At 46.5% G+C, this 13,610-nt stretch overlaps 1 protein-coding gene across 5 annotated transcripts in view; it reads right to left on the bottom strand.

The window, feature by feature from the left end:
• Positions 1–8,702, bottom strand: part of LOC119392765 (uncharacterized) — a 37,508-nt gene extending 28,806 nt beyond the window's left edge. For 3 of the 5 annotated variants that reach the window (XM_037659725.2, XM_037659731.2, XM_037659743.2), the window contains exons 1-3: positions 8,193–8,702; positions 4,148–4,214; positions 1,393–1,445 (exon numbers count right to left, since the gene is read on the bottom strand). In XM_037659725.2, the coding sequence (XP_037515653.2) occupies positions 1,393–1,445; positions 4,148–4,214; positions 8,193–8,303 (231 nt within the window). In that variant the 5' untranslated portion in view covers positions 8,304–8,702. Of the gene's footprint in view, positions 1–1,392; positions 1,446–3,784; positions 3,836–4,147; positions 4,215–8,192 lie in introns of those variants that run through there. The other 2 variants (XM_037659736.2, XM_037659750.2) reach the window with 2 other exon arrangements.
• Between the last annotated feature and the right edge of the window lie 4,908 nt (positions 8,703–13,610).

The raw sequence follows: 13,610 nt of genomic DNA, 5'->3' as shown, positions 1-13,610 counted from the left end.
CATGCCCTACAAGTACCTACACAAAGAGAAGCTCCTTCACATCATCGGCCTGTCACCAAACGGTTAGACGCACATTATACGAGACGTCTGCTTGCTGCTGCGGTGCCTTTCAGCTCCACGATCTGCCACTGCAGAGAACGTTGGGAGGCCGTCGTCTTACGGGCTCAATTGCTTCACTGCAGGTGTGCTCACTGTCAACCCTCACGAGGCCCTACTTCACTACATCGCTCCTAGAAGGCAGCATCATCTCTACCTACATAACGAACACGGGAAGCCGTGTTCTCCCTGTCCTGACTAAGGTTGGGCAGCATCCTGGAAGCTGTGCCCAATTGTAGTTATTGTAGTTCTGCCCGCTGGGAAAGCTAGTGTATGGGTTTGTTACACTTGCCAAAAATAATGGTAACAAAAAGTGTTCTTATTTCCTGTCCTGTTCACATTACTTCTGGCTTAAAACTACATTCCCAAGTGCATCTGGAAAAATGACTGCCGCAATTACGGCCTTCTCAAAGGCAGTGAGTGGTCCGTCTACAACATTTAAGCACTATTAAATGCGACTTTTTCGCATAGTGAGCATTGGAAATGTCAGAGTACAGGGCAACAGCGTTTCTAGCACTATACAGAGACACCAGGAACGTTGTCAGACGTGCACACCAAGGTGCCTGATGCCATGCCCCGCGACATCTGGCAAAAGTGATCATTAGCCATTGCTCGATAATACCGCCTTTGAATTTCAAGTCAGACCAGAGTTGAAGGAATGCGTTGTCTTGCAACCAGACAACACCGAAATCAGTTCACAGTACATGCAGCCGTGTAGCACGTGCCTACCTTGGTTGAGGTGCATTCATGAAGATAATTTATAATAGGGTGAGAGAAACACTTCTTAATCAACTAAGAGAGCATGCTGGCATCAGAAAGAAGTACTCTACAATGACTCACAGCCATGGGATCAATCGGGTCATCGAGAAATGAGCTGAGCACTACAGATCACTTTCATAGGCTATGAAAATGCATTCAACTCAGCTGAGATAACAGTGGTCTTGGCAGCACTGCATTGCCAAGGCTGTGAGACAACCTTCTTTTTTTTAAACGAATGCTTGAGCGAGTAGGCTCATACTTAAGAAGTATTAAACAGCGCAAAAAATGTGACACATAGAGAAAGGCCCACAGATACAGCGCCGATTTTAGCACTGTATCTGTGCGCCTTTGTGTGTTTCATCCTTTTTGCACTGTTTAATCTTTCTTCAGCTTCTTTTGCAAACAAAAAGTAAGAAAACAAAAGTAAGGGCCTGCGACTATCACAACTGCTCGAGAGACTGCCTTCTGATGACACAAAAACAGCAGCTGCTCAACAACATGCATCGGAAAGGTGCAGTAGCATGTGCCATAACTCACCAAAAGCTCCACCTTTTGTTCCTCGGTCATGTCTTCCTCCCAGAGCCCCAGAGCTATGTCAGTCAAGGGAGCAGTTAATATCACACCGACAACAGGAACAGTTTACAAATGGTTCTATGTAGATTGAGCTTAATCCAATCACACTCGCTCTGGCTGAATGCAAAATACTGCATGTTTTATAGCTGCTTTAGTGCAAACGTAACCACCAATGATGACCACAGTAGCATAACAGCTTATGGTGCATACTTGCAGAAGTGGCCAATATATACCGGGTGTCCCAGCTATCTTTAGCCAAGGGTTAAAAATACAATATTAGAGGCAAGCGAGTAAAATCAGTGGCAAACTGCTGAGAGCCGCCTTGCGCACTACAGACAATTTTTTGTTTAGTAACTAATTAATTCGATAATTAGGATTATATAACTAAATTGGTAAATATTGACTTTAGGCAAGAAATGCGACTTGCAAAGTTTGAGAGCGTCTTCAGAAACCCCCATTGCATTATTTGCGATAAAGAAAGTCTCACGTATACCATTTTTTCCAGGCTGCAAAGAAAGCCCACGAAATACAAAAAAAAAAACACGGGACTAGCGCATTCGCGCCCAGCGAATGTGCTGCTCTCAGCCGTGGTTTGAGCAAACGAAATCAGCTGCAGCCGTGACTCGCCAGCTTCGTTGCAGCGGTAGGCCGATAAGTTAATGGTGGTTTCTTGACCCGCGCTCGCTACAACTTGCACCGTCACGTGCGCCAACAGGCTGAGGCGGGCCAAGAAACCACCGCCAACCTATCGGCCTACTGCTGCAACAAAGCCGGCGAGTCGCGGCCACAGCTAATTTCATTCGCTCAAACCACAGTCGAGAGCATCACGTTCACTTCACGCGAATGCTCTAGTCCCGTGGTTCTTTTTGTATTTCACGGGCTTTCTTTGCAGCTTGGAACAATGGTATACGTGAGACTTTCTTTATCGCAAATAATGCCATTGGGGTTTCTGAAGACGCTCTCGAACTTTGCAAGCATCATTTCTTGCCCTAAAGTCAATATTTAGCAATTTAGTTAAATAATCCTAATTAATAAATTAGTTAATTACAAAACAAAAAATTGTCTGCACTGCGCAAGGCAGCTGTCAGCAATTTGCAACTGATTTCACTTGCCTGCCTCTAATACTGTATTTTTCAACCCTTGGCTAAAGATAGCTGGGACACTCAGTATAATGAATACTTATTTTGGGAGAACGCAAGAAAGAAGCAAAACCTCCAAAAGGAGCACTAACAAGCATCAGCAAGTGAGGTTATGGTTGACACTTAGGGAGTAATCATTGCAATCAGTGCATTAATAATTCCTCAGGAGTTCCCACAGACCACTATGCACATAAAGAAAAAAAAGCATCAGGGGAGGTGGCTGCAAATACATTTCGCATATATTTTTGGACAGACGCCACTTGGGCAAAGTTGATGAACTGTCAGACTAAGACTGCCAAGCCTGTTATAGGCAGCGAAATGATTGCATCACACCTCCAGGAAGTTCATTCTCGGTACGTCACTTTCAAAGTGTGGTCGAGGCAGTAAAAGCAAAATGAGCAGGAGAAATTCATCATCCACACAGGCACACACTGTCCATCAGAGTAACATTCGCCATGCACAGTTGTCAAGTGCAGTGACAAGATTCCCAGAAAAAGTGTGACAAGCAACACCCACCACAACATGCTGACATCATGCTCACTGTGATCATCGTTGCAACTACAACCACATCATTCACTCAAGAATCTGGTTAGCAATCGGTAAAGTGTTCAACTTAGCCCAGATCACATTATTATCGTGCCAAGTGAAAGAGCCATCGAGAATTATTCAATGGATAATACGGCTAAAATACATGTTTAAACGTTTAAAATGCTTGTTTGAACCTGCAAGCATAGCACTACATACAGTGTGCCCAAACTCCCCTCACTGCAAGCCACCTTAAAATTTTTTAAAATCTGCAACGTATGGTGCAGTCGTACACTGCATTCAGTGGCTTATTTGTGTAGGAGGAATGTTGAAGACCGTGTGAATAGGTAGGGCAACATCAGAACAACAAGTTTTTGTGTTATATAATGTTGTCCCATTTTTTTTTATATGCTCCCAAGGTATTCCTGCAGATATGTACTAACCAGCAGTTTTCAATCTTCTCATGGCTTATTTGTGGCTGCCCAGCTTAAAATTTTTGTCACATCGCCTCTAGTTCGTAATATTAAGTAACAACATTGAAAGCACCAGTGTTACACGAAAGGAAGCCCTATGAAGCGCAGAAAAAAAGCACAGTCCATGCTCTCATAGGCTGGAATACACAATCAATGTGGGTTCATGCCACACGCAACAAGGTAAACACAGGCATTCACTCCTTTTTCATTCTGCCTTACTCTGTTCCGTCTGCTGGTTCCTTGGGAGCTTCGAACAAAGCAATCAGGCAAAGGCACTTGGATAACAATGCTAGTGCAGTGCACAATCCACTGTAGATAACACCAATGACCATGCAAAAAGAAAGCAAGAAAGCAGCTGTTTTTACTTTACAAGGTCACAGTCACGGCAGCAATGTGACAATGAGCCTCTCCAAGATGGCAGATCGAGCATAGCAGAAACAGCTGTATGCACGAGTTCTTGCTTAGACGGTGCAAAGAAAGAAGTGCAAAGTTGGGCAGGCACATGTTGGCAGAGCACTTTGCAATGCAACAGACGTGATGGTGCGAATGTTGTTCTGGGACTTTCTTAAAGAAAGAACTCACCCTGCAGCTCCTCGTCCATGTGAGAGTCCTGCTGCTCAGGCGAGCAGCGCCGCGTAACCGTTGCCAGCTACAACGGAGACCATTAACACAAAGAGTTACTTCCCCTTTGAAAGTTACTGTGACACTAAATGGCAGGCGATTGTTATTCTTTTTTTCTTCTTAAAAGAGTTTTGTAGTGATGAATTACACGCGGCCTTAATTCAGTGCCACTTACTGAGCAATAGCAGAGGTGTCAAAGTTTCGACCTCAGCATGAGCTTTGCCTTTGTAACGCACACATGAAGCAGATTAATTGCCGGATATGAAACAACCAGTTAACAAGTGCACGCAGTGACGCCCACACAGAACAAAGCACTGGCATTAATTAGTGGCCAAAAGTCCTTATGCAGCAGGCCTACGAGTACACATTACAAGTGCCTGCAGGTTGAGTTTTAGTTTGACAGAGCATGCACTATCAGCCAGATTAAGTTGTGAATTCTTAGTCATAACAGTCGGTGCACTATTGCAAACAGATGGACAAAGCACCCTGTCAGAAGATTGCTGCTAAGCAGATTTCAGAAAACACCAACAGTGGAATTATAAAAGGATAATAATAACAATTTTCGGGGTCTTACATCCCAAAACCGTAATAAGATTATCATAGACACCGCAGTGGAGGGCTCCAAAAACTTCGAACACTTGGGATTCTTCAACGTGCACCTAAATCTAAGCACACGGGTTTCTAGCATTTTGCCTCCATCAAAATGCAACCATCACGGCCGGGATTTGATCTCACAACCTTTGGGGCAGCAGTCGAGCACCATAACTACTAGACCACCATGGCAGGTAACCATTAGATGCTATTCGAAAAATGCAATTCTTTTCGAAAATTACAGATTTTTCAGTTTTTACTTGTTTTGTCGAGTTGAGTTTCTCTACATTCATGACAATAAAAACAAGTTTGTACTTAAACTGCAAATGGGCTAAATTCGTGTTTAAAGAGCACAAGGTGGCTATTCAAAACTAGAAAGTGCGCACTGACTGGAGTCCCCTGGATAACGTCACGTGACTGCATGCCATTGCACACAGCATGAGGAGTTCACCAAAGCCACATGCTCAAGACAGCCACGATTCCCAAGCTCCCATGAAGGAAAAAATAATTTTTAGAAGCATATCTCTGCCACAAGGACAAGCTTCCAATTTTACCTTTAAAATGCACTTTTCTGATGATGCCATTCTTGGCAACTTCTTGATTTTGGACAGCTTATTTTTTGTACTTGTGATGCTCGGCTGGACGAACTTTTTCTCATATTTTCCTTAGCGTGTTTTGAGAGTCATTATCTCTTCATTAGTTTGATATAACTTATACTACAATTATTACAAATTTCAAGTAACTCATTACCAGTAACTCATTTATTTTTTTTTTTGACGGCAAAAACTTGCTTTTTAAATAGTCATTTAAAGGAGATAACATTTGAAAATATTAAGACAGTTCAAGAGTTAATGGCTGATAAATATGGAAGTTTAGTAATATAAAAAGTTGGTGAAAAATGAGCTACATTTTACGCATTGTCATGATGCAGAACAAAAACTAAGCAACTCACTATAAGATGGATTAGATATTTGAAAGCAGCATAAAACGGCCCGTAAAAACAAAAAATTTCATTGCTCTAGGCAATATATTAAAAAAATTATTTCTTGTTTTGAGTAGCACCTCCCCTTAAGGCTTTGGAAACGGCATGCTTTGGTGATGCGCTTGTATGCATGGCATCAGTCCAAGCTGTAGGTAAGGAGCCATTGTATGTAGAAAGGTACGAGACAGATTGCCATGATGGTTACCTTTGTACTGTAGGCATTGTGACACATGCGTGCCGGTGATATCTTTGTTCTCACATACCCAAGTGCTATGGTCTACAAGTAAAGGTCAGCAGAAACAAAGAGCTGCATTTCATGTCCCTTTGTCCATCTGTTTACAATAGTGCACTTTTAACATATGTACGCTTAAAAGTGCACTGTTGCACTTTAACTTCCGAGTACATCTTTTCCGGAAAAATAAAGTCTGCAACTTGATTCTATCACAGACCTTACTTTTTCTGGAAAGATGTACTGAGAAATTATGCGTGCATTAGATTCAAACACAAAACCAACACTACAGAAGTCCCAAGTTATCGTCAGAGGCCTTACAATTTAGGATGACAGAGAGCTGAGCAACTTGGTAGGGATTCATGATAAAGGACGATAGGCGTGCAAACATGGATACACGAGAGAAGTCAGGACAACACAATACCGACTAACAACTGAACAGGCACACAGCGGCGGAAAAGAAGGCAGATACAAAAACTTATCTGCGCATGTCTAGGCAAGAGGCAATAGCTATCAATCCAGCACGCGTGGGGGTCTACGTGAGAGATAACTGTTCACACATTTGATTTTTTTCTTTATGCAAGTTAATCGACGATTGGCTCAGGCATGCATTACCATGCGGGTTGTCCTGACTTCCCTCTTGTGTCTGTGTTGCCATGCCTACTGTCTTTTAGGCATTACACATTTTTGTAATCCTAATCCACAGGTCACTGCATCATGGAAGCTGCAGTAGCTTTGTAACTACATATGGTCATTATGCTTTGCAAGGTATTTGGGAAATGTGGCATCCGAAAGGCGAGACAACAGACATAGAGATGTTACACTGCTTCACATAAACAGGCTTTCGAATAGGTTTTTGCTACCGGAAGGTACTAACAAAGTATAAAGACACCCCCAGACTTCAATTAGCAACATTACTTGCCTTTGGAAGCAGGAATAAGATGCTTCCAAAAGCTGCCATAGCACCAAGATCTCTAGAATGGCCTGCTTTTAGTGACAGAATATAAAGGGGGTTGGTAAGGATTCACTGTAAATAAAAGTATACCGGTGTCATACGGGCACTTTTGGTCCCGATCTGGGCTTATCTAGATTAGGCTCGATCCGGATTGGTGCTGCTATACAGTCACTTTTAATCGCGATCAGGCCTGATCAGAGCCACACTGCGAATGCGCTGATGTTTACGCCAAACTCGGTCTGGATTAGTTTGGACCATGTAGCAGCAACCACTGGTTATCGTCACCAAGAAATCTAATCCAGATTGGCCCTGATCATGATCAAAAGGGCGCGTGTGAGCGTGGCATAAGGCTTGCAGACATGGACACAAGAAAAACACAACATAATGGCCGTAATGAGAAAGGTGTTTGCGTTGTCCGTTTCTCTTTTTCTGTGTCTGCATGCCTTACTCCCATGATGGAACTGGCATGTGGCAAGTGCACAACAAACGTCTTTTGCTGCACAATTTGTAGTACAATGATCGCTGTCACACATGACACATTAATATGGCCCACTGCAAAATATGAGTAACCGAGCACCAGTAATGATAACTATGGGATCTAGGCTGTTGAATATGCCTTCTGACAGTTGAATTAATAATTAGTGGTGTGCCAGAAATTATCGTGGATTCTGTCGATTCGCCGAACATGCATTAAATGGCACAGCCTGCATATTACCACCTGTAAACAATGGTTGTAATAAAAGAATAACTTATTTTTTTTTTTGCTATGGTGGAGCATAAAAGAAGATCTAGTAGCACAATTAATCGTGTTTGCAGGCTAATGTGCAACCTGTATGCTAACTAAATTTAACGCGACACAAAAAAGGCGCTGTGGTGAAAGAACACAAAACACCTCGTTTTGTGTTCTTTCTGAGGAGCTCCGAATCACCGAATATGTGCATGTTCGCCCCATTTCAATGATTTCCAGTTACCTGTTACAATCTAACGGATACAGGCGAAGGCCCGCTATTTTGTTATCCGCTCTTTCATAGGGTAGGAGCAGAAACGCCGTAGCGGGAAAATCTCAGCTTAATTTCGTTGCCGTACGTGTTGACAGCACTACAACGGCGCATAATCAGACAAACGCATGCATGCGACCCGTTTCGTGAGGGTCAGCCCAGAGCTCGCGCATAAACAGCATCGGAGGCCCCGTCGAACTGCCTGAGCGCACGCTGTTCGAGACAAGCGGCCGGCTCGGCGTAGAGCTTACGTCGAACGTCACCCTGGGCTGCTGCGGCTGCTGCGTGATCTCGACGGGCGAAGACGGCTGCTGCGCTTCGACGGGCGTCGTCGCGTCCTCGCCGCCTCCGCTGTGGGCCATGATGTCCAGCGCGCTTGCCACACAAATCACTCACCAACGATGAGTTACGAGTACAGCAGCTGTGGCCACGCGTGTATGCACGCAAACCACCGCAGCAAAGGCCGAGCGACCGTAACGAGGACCGGGAGCGAAGGAAGGGAACGGCGGTGAGTGCTTGCCGGTAGAGTCCTTACACGACGAACGCCGGTCGGTGCGGGCGTTGCAGGCGGTGCTTGTCCAAGTTGCGGTTGATCCCAAGCTCACCTGCAAACGCTGCGTCGCCACGCCACCGAACGCGGTCGTGCGTTTCTCAGTCAATTCGTGGTTTCATACCGCCGCCGCCGCGTCCAGCGAATACAAGCTGAAACACGACGACAACGCGAAGGCGCCGCCATGAGCGCAGTGTTGCTTCGCTGCGCGGCGGCGGCCGGCAGGTCACGCTGTATTTGTCCGAGGAGGTCGTGGCCTCGCCAGTCCTTATTTATAACGCTGCTGCATCTTCGCTAATAGTTATTTAAGGCAAAATTTGGTACGTTTATAGCATAATCTGGTGTATCCATTGGCACCGATTGCGTTTTGTGCCCAGTTTTGTCGAAACCCCTTCATATGCCAGCTAGTGGTCCACCGGACTTCGTTAGCGTGAATAAGTCATTACTGTACGTTATCGTAAAATAAGTAAACGAACGAGAATATGTGCATCCAGAAGAGAAATAACAATGTGGTTTCTGGACAAGAGTTTGGGCTCGACTGAGCTCGCCGTCATGATGACCTGCACCGCTGCCTGCACGCTTGCTCCTTCAGTGGTATGGTTCATGGCCGCGCTAGAACACGATCGCTCGCGTTTCTGTGCGGCCGTGAAGAAATGAGGATCTATATAGTTTATCGCCTCACCTGCATGCACTGTTCGGCAATCAGGCTGCGTCACCGCGGAAACCACAGCGCAGGAGGAAGCTAGATCCTACGCCTTGCACGATGCAGTTCATTTGTGGCTCTTCACGCGCTGTGCGCTCGCTCGCGACAGCAACCTCGATTCGCGATCATCACTCCACGTAGTGCCCAACTCATGCAGCAGAGGAGGAATAGCGAGTGGAGGTCGGGCACAAGGAAGTGATCTGCATCAACTTTTAAATCATCTCGATCGCATGATCATGCCTGACAAAGTGAGATCTTGGTTCAAGGAGGAAGGCACCGGTCCTCGCACCAAGTAGTACATATATGACTGCCACCTGGAAATGGTGATACGCAGGGCTTAAAGTCAGGGGGGGGGGGGGGGGGGGCTCTCGGCAGTCCGACGGTGGCACGTGCGGCACCATTGTAGGAAACTCTATGGCGGCACCCATTTGACAAGTGCTGGAGTTGTATTTTTTGGCAGTAGCGCTTTGTGCGGGGGGAAATTATACTGTGCAATTTTCCGAATAATGATTTCATCGCGAATGTTTGGTTGACGGGGTGTCAGCAAAACAGAAGAAAACAGGTATCGTCGTAGTTCTGAATGCAGTCCACTGAGACAAGGATGGCCAGGAACGCCTTCTGAAACCAAGGGTCACCAGCCTGTTCGACAGAGCGTCTTGGCACAGGATGCTGTTTCACGAGGCACCTGAGTGTGAAGCTACCTGCTCGTGAATCAGTAATGGTTCACCTTGGTCTGTTTAGTTTGCCACCAGGCTCGTAGCCAGGAATTTTTTCGGGGGGGGGGGGGGGGGGGGGTTTAAAGCAACGCTCCTACATTTTCCTTCAGTTTTAAAACTGCCCTTGAGACGCGCACTAAAATGTGGCCCATTTCTGTGCCCACTCGCGATGTGATATCAAGAACTTAATTCCCGTGAAAGAGTTAACTTCTTAACTCTTTCCTTTTTTTATTTACATCGCGTTTCGTGCTTATTTTTTTCTTTTTGAAGTTTCATATATAATTGTCAGTGTGGCCAATCCCCCTCGTGGGTATGAGCCAGTCCCCTTAGGGCAAACAAACAAACAAAGGTCACGGCACCCCTTCCCCTGCTCACGCCTCTGATCAATATTGAGGTGGCCCGTAAATGCTAGTGTACCGAGATATGCATGAATAGCCTTGAGTACAAACGTAAGCCAATATAAGGCTGACAGTAATGCTGAGGATGAGTAGATAGGACCATATGTCGGCAACGAAAGGTGGAGCTCACTCGGACTCACTGAAGAAATATATCTTGCGCTAAGGGCTCCACTCGGACTCACTCTCATCAATATTTTCCTCAACTGGACTCACTCGGACTCACACTAAAAGTTTTCTTCAACCGGACTCACTCGGACTCAAACTCGCCCAAAAGATTACTCACCCGGACTCACTCAGACTCGCGGTCAGATCAAAGTCCGAGTGATTCTGAGTGAGTCGATTCATGAGCATGTTTGCTGACCTATGGCAGTAGCCTCATTTAGAAAGCTGGAGCGCAAGGCGCGAAAGCGTCGCATAGGTGGCCTGCATCGCAGATAGCCTACAGTGCCTGGTCGTGAGACGCGGAACGACAATTTTAACAGCAGAAGCATTGGACAAATTTCTTTATATAGTGACGTGATTGCTGTGTTGAAGGAAAACTTCGCCACAGTTCGTTTCCCAGTGTGCAGCCGACAGAAACCACTGTCGACAGGGGGGGGGGGGTCTAGCGCTTCCCTTGCCCCCACGTAGATACGCCTATGAATGCGACTCACCACGGGGGCATGAATAAAACACACTATTTCGACGCAATGTGGCGTTATATTTCACTTGTATACAGATACTATTGAACAAGTGCAGGAAAAATTAAGTAATACAATAACAAACTACATAATCCTAAAGGTTAGAGTCAGACGCTAGTTGCGTTGGTGCTGCCAGTCGGCAGCACCAACACCCCAAGGCACCCCTGTTTTCCCACCCAACCGACTCCTTGTGCCCGCCGAGGCGCCGGTCCTTGAGTGAGCTGACGCAGAGGCGTGACAACGGTATCGTCGTCCTGCAGACTGTTGGGCCCTGCAGCCACGGCGGCATCCATCATCTTCGCTTCAGGGGCCTCTGAACGCTTGAGGCAGCCACGGTAGGAAGGCATGCCCGGCTCACCACGTTGAGGACGCCGATACAGCTGTCTGGGAAGTCACGTGGCCCAAACGTCGTCGTCTTCCTCTGACTGCGCTCGCTCACGACGCCCCGGTCGCTGTCGCCACTGTGCTCGTGCAGGTGTACTTTGCTGTAGACGCTAGGCGCGACGTTGGTGCAGCCACTCGGCCGGCGTCGTCCTGCTCGTAGCGCTGCCAGCAGCGGCTGCAGCTCCCCTCGGTGTGCACCATGCTGTCGAGCCCCTTGCAGCTGGCGTCGTTTGCGGGGGAAACAGCAGCGGTTGTTCGTCTTCAGTCGTCCGGCACTCGCAGTAAGATGAGTCAGAATGGATTCTCGCCTGAAGTCCCAGTGATGAAGGGATTGTCGAGCTGGAGGCCGCTGTGCACGACGGGGACGGGCATTGGCATGCTCTCGCTTCATGACCCCTTGAGGAATGATCAGGTCGTCCTGGACTTGAACGAAAATGACCTCCTGTTGGACGTCGTCACGGCGTTGCATTCGGCAGACAAAGCCTTCCATGCACGCGCTGGCGTTCCTTCTTTATCGTCGTCTTGGCTTTGCACACGTGCGCTCGTGATCGGTGGGAAAAAAAAAATTCCGGCAGATCCCTCGCACTGTAGGAGTCAAAGTAATGGTGCTTCTATATGTTCCTGAGACGCTACTGTCACGGGCCCGATAGTGGAAATACACAGCAAATTAGAAAATATTTTCAAATAAGCAAAAAAGCGCAACACCGGAACCGAAACCCGACCGAGCAGTACTGTCTTCGCGTGACGTAAAGATGATGATGATGATGATGACCTCTTGCTTATGGCGCTCACCCACAAAGGCGGATGGGCCAAGAACCGGGCGGCAGGATCTTTGAGTTAAATACTTATGAAACTAAAGACAAATGCTGTAACTTTAGACTAAAAGAGAGAAAAAAACATAGCTAATACTTGAAAATTCCATAGAGCAAGCAGTCAGAGTATCAGATGCGATGTTTGACGGATGTAACAACGGGTTGTAATTAATAATGAAAATAAGCCAATATACACTAGCATGGTAATCTTTTTGTTTCCTGTATGTAATCAAGCGCTGTCGCTGATCTCGTCACGCCATCGTCGAGTGTACTACAAGGGTACACTGCTTCGGAAGCACCGACGCGCGCTGAAAACGAAATTTTAGATTGCCACCTGCTCTGTAATTCTGATTAAATCGAAGGGTTTATCCGCTTCGGCTGTGCGCTTTACAACATTTGAAATCACTGCAATATGCAGTCGCTGTCTTTGAAGGCGTCTTATATGGTATAGGCCAGCACTCGGTGCCGCAGTGCAGGACGTACGCAAAGGAGCCCGGTGTCAGCCTTTACACGTATCCGCAGGGTAAGAAGCTGCGTGAAGCTTGGATTGTGAAACTTAGAAATGGTATACAGCCATGGGCTACAACACTCGTGTGCAGCCAGCGCTTCCGCGAGGAAGATTTCTGCTTCGGAACGTTGTTCGACGAATACCAGAAAGCGCTCACTGAGACGCAAGCCCGTGCACGTTCGTCGGCTAATGACGCCTTTTCCCGCAAGCTGACCCACATGTTGCTCACCTCCTATATCGACGCCAAAATTAGCTTCACTCACTCCCAAATTCAAGTTGCCCATCCCAACCTTATTTGTTTTCTACGGCGCCTTATGTATTTCATGTAAGAAAGGTACCACGCCTTTTGCGTTTTAGACACGATTTGCAGCAAAATTGCTGAAGAACTCACCAAAGAATGTTGCGCATTCAAACTTTCCATTACTGTCTCTACACCTTGCTTTTACCCCAATTTGTAGCTACTTGCTGCAATAACTTCTCTGTTTTTCACTGCGATTCCCAACTCACACGTCCTCGTTTTCATTGTGAACAAGGCTCCCGTCAGGGAAGCTGAAATGTCTTTTTTGGTTTTCTTTTTCGTGATCGGTGTTCCTCATTAAATTTTTATGAACAAGAGATGTAGGGAGGGGTGGATCACTCCCGAAGGCCTTCTCGATTGCACTGCAGGATCGTGGTGGAGGGCGTGTTAAAACTTCAAAGTGACGGCTTCCGGCCCATGCCCGCATACCCCCGGATCCCCATTACATCGAAAAATGTTTTGAGCCGAGACAACTCAGAAATAGACAATCTGTGGCTATATTTTGGCCACAGAGCGCTGTCATATACATGCTGGAGTGGTCGACAGCGTTACGCTAGCATCGTTTAATCGAGACCCCCGTGGAAGCTAAATAACAGGTGCCGCACTCACTATAAGCTTCA

Source organism: Rhipicephalus sanguineus, chromosome 1, assembly GCF_013339695.2.
Source record: "Rhipicephalus sanguineus isolate Rsan-2018 chromosome 1, BIME_Rsan_1.4, whole genome shotgun sequence".
In the NCBI taxonomy this organism is placed as follows: Eukaryota; Metazoa; Arthropoda; class Arachnida; order Ixodida; family Ixodidae; genus Rhipicephalus; species Rhipicephalus sanguineus.
Note: the sequence above shows the minus strand (reverse complement) of the source record. Positions and strands in the feature narration are given on the sequence as shown.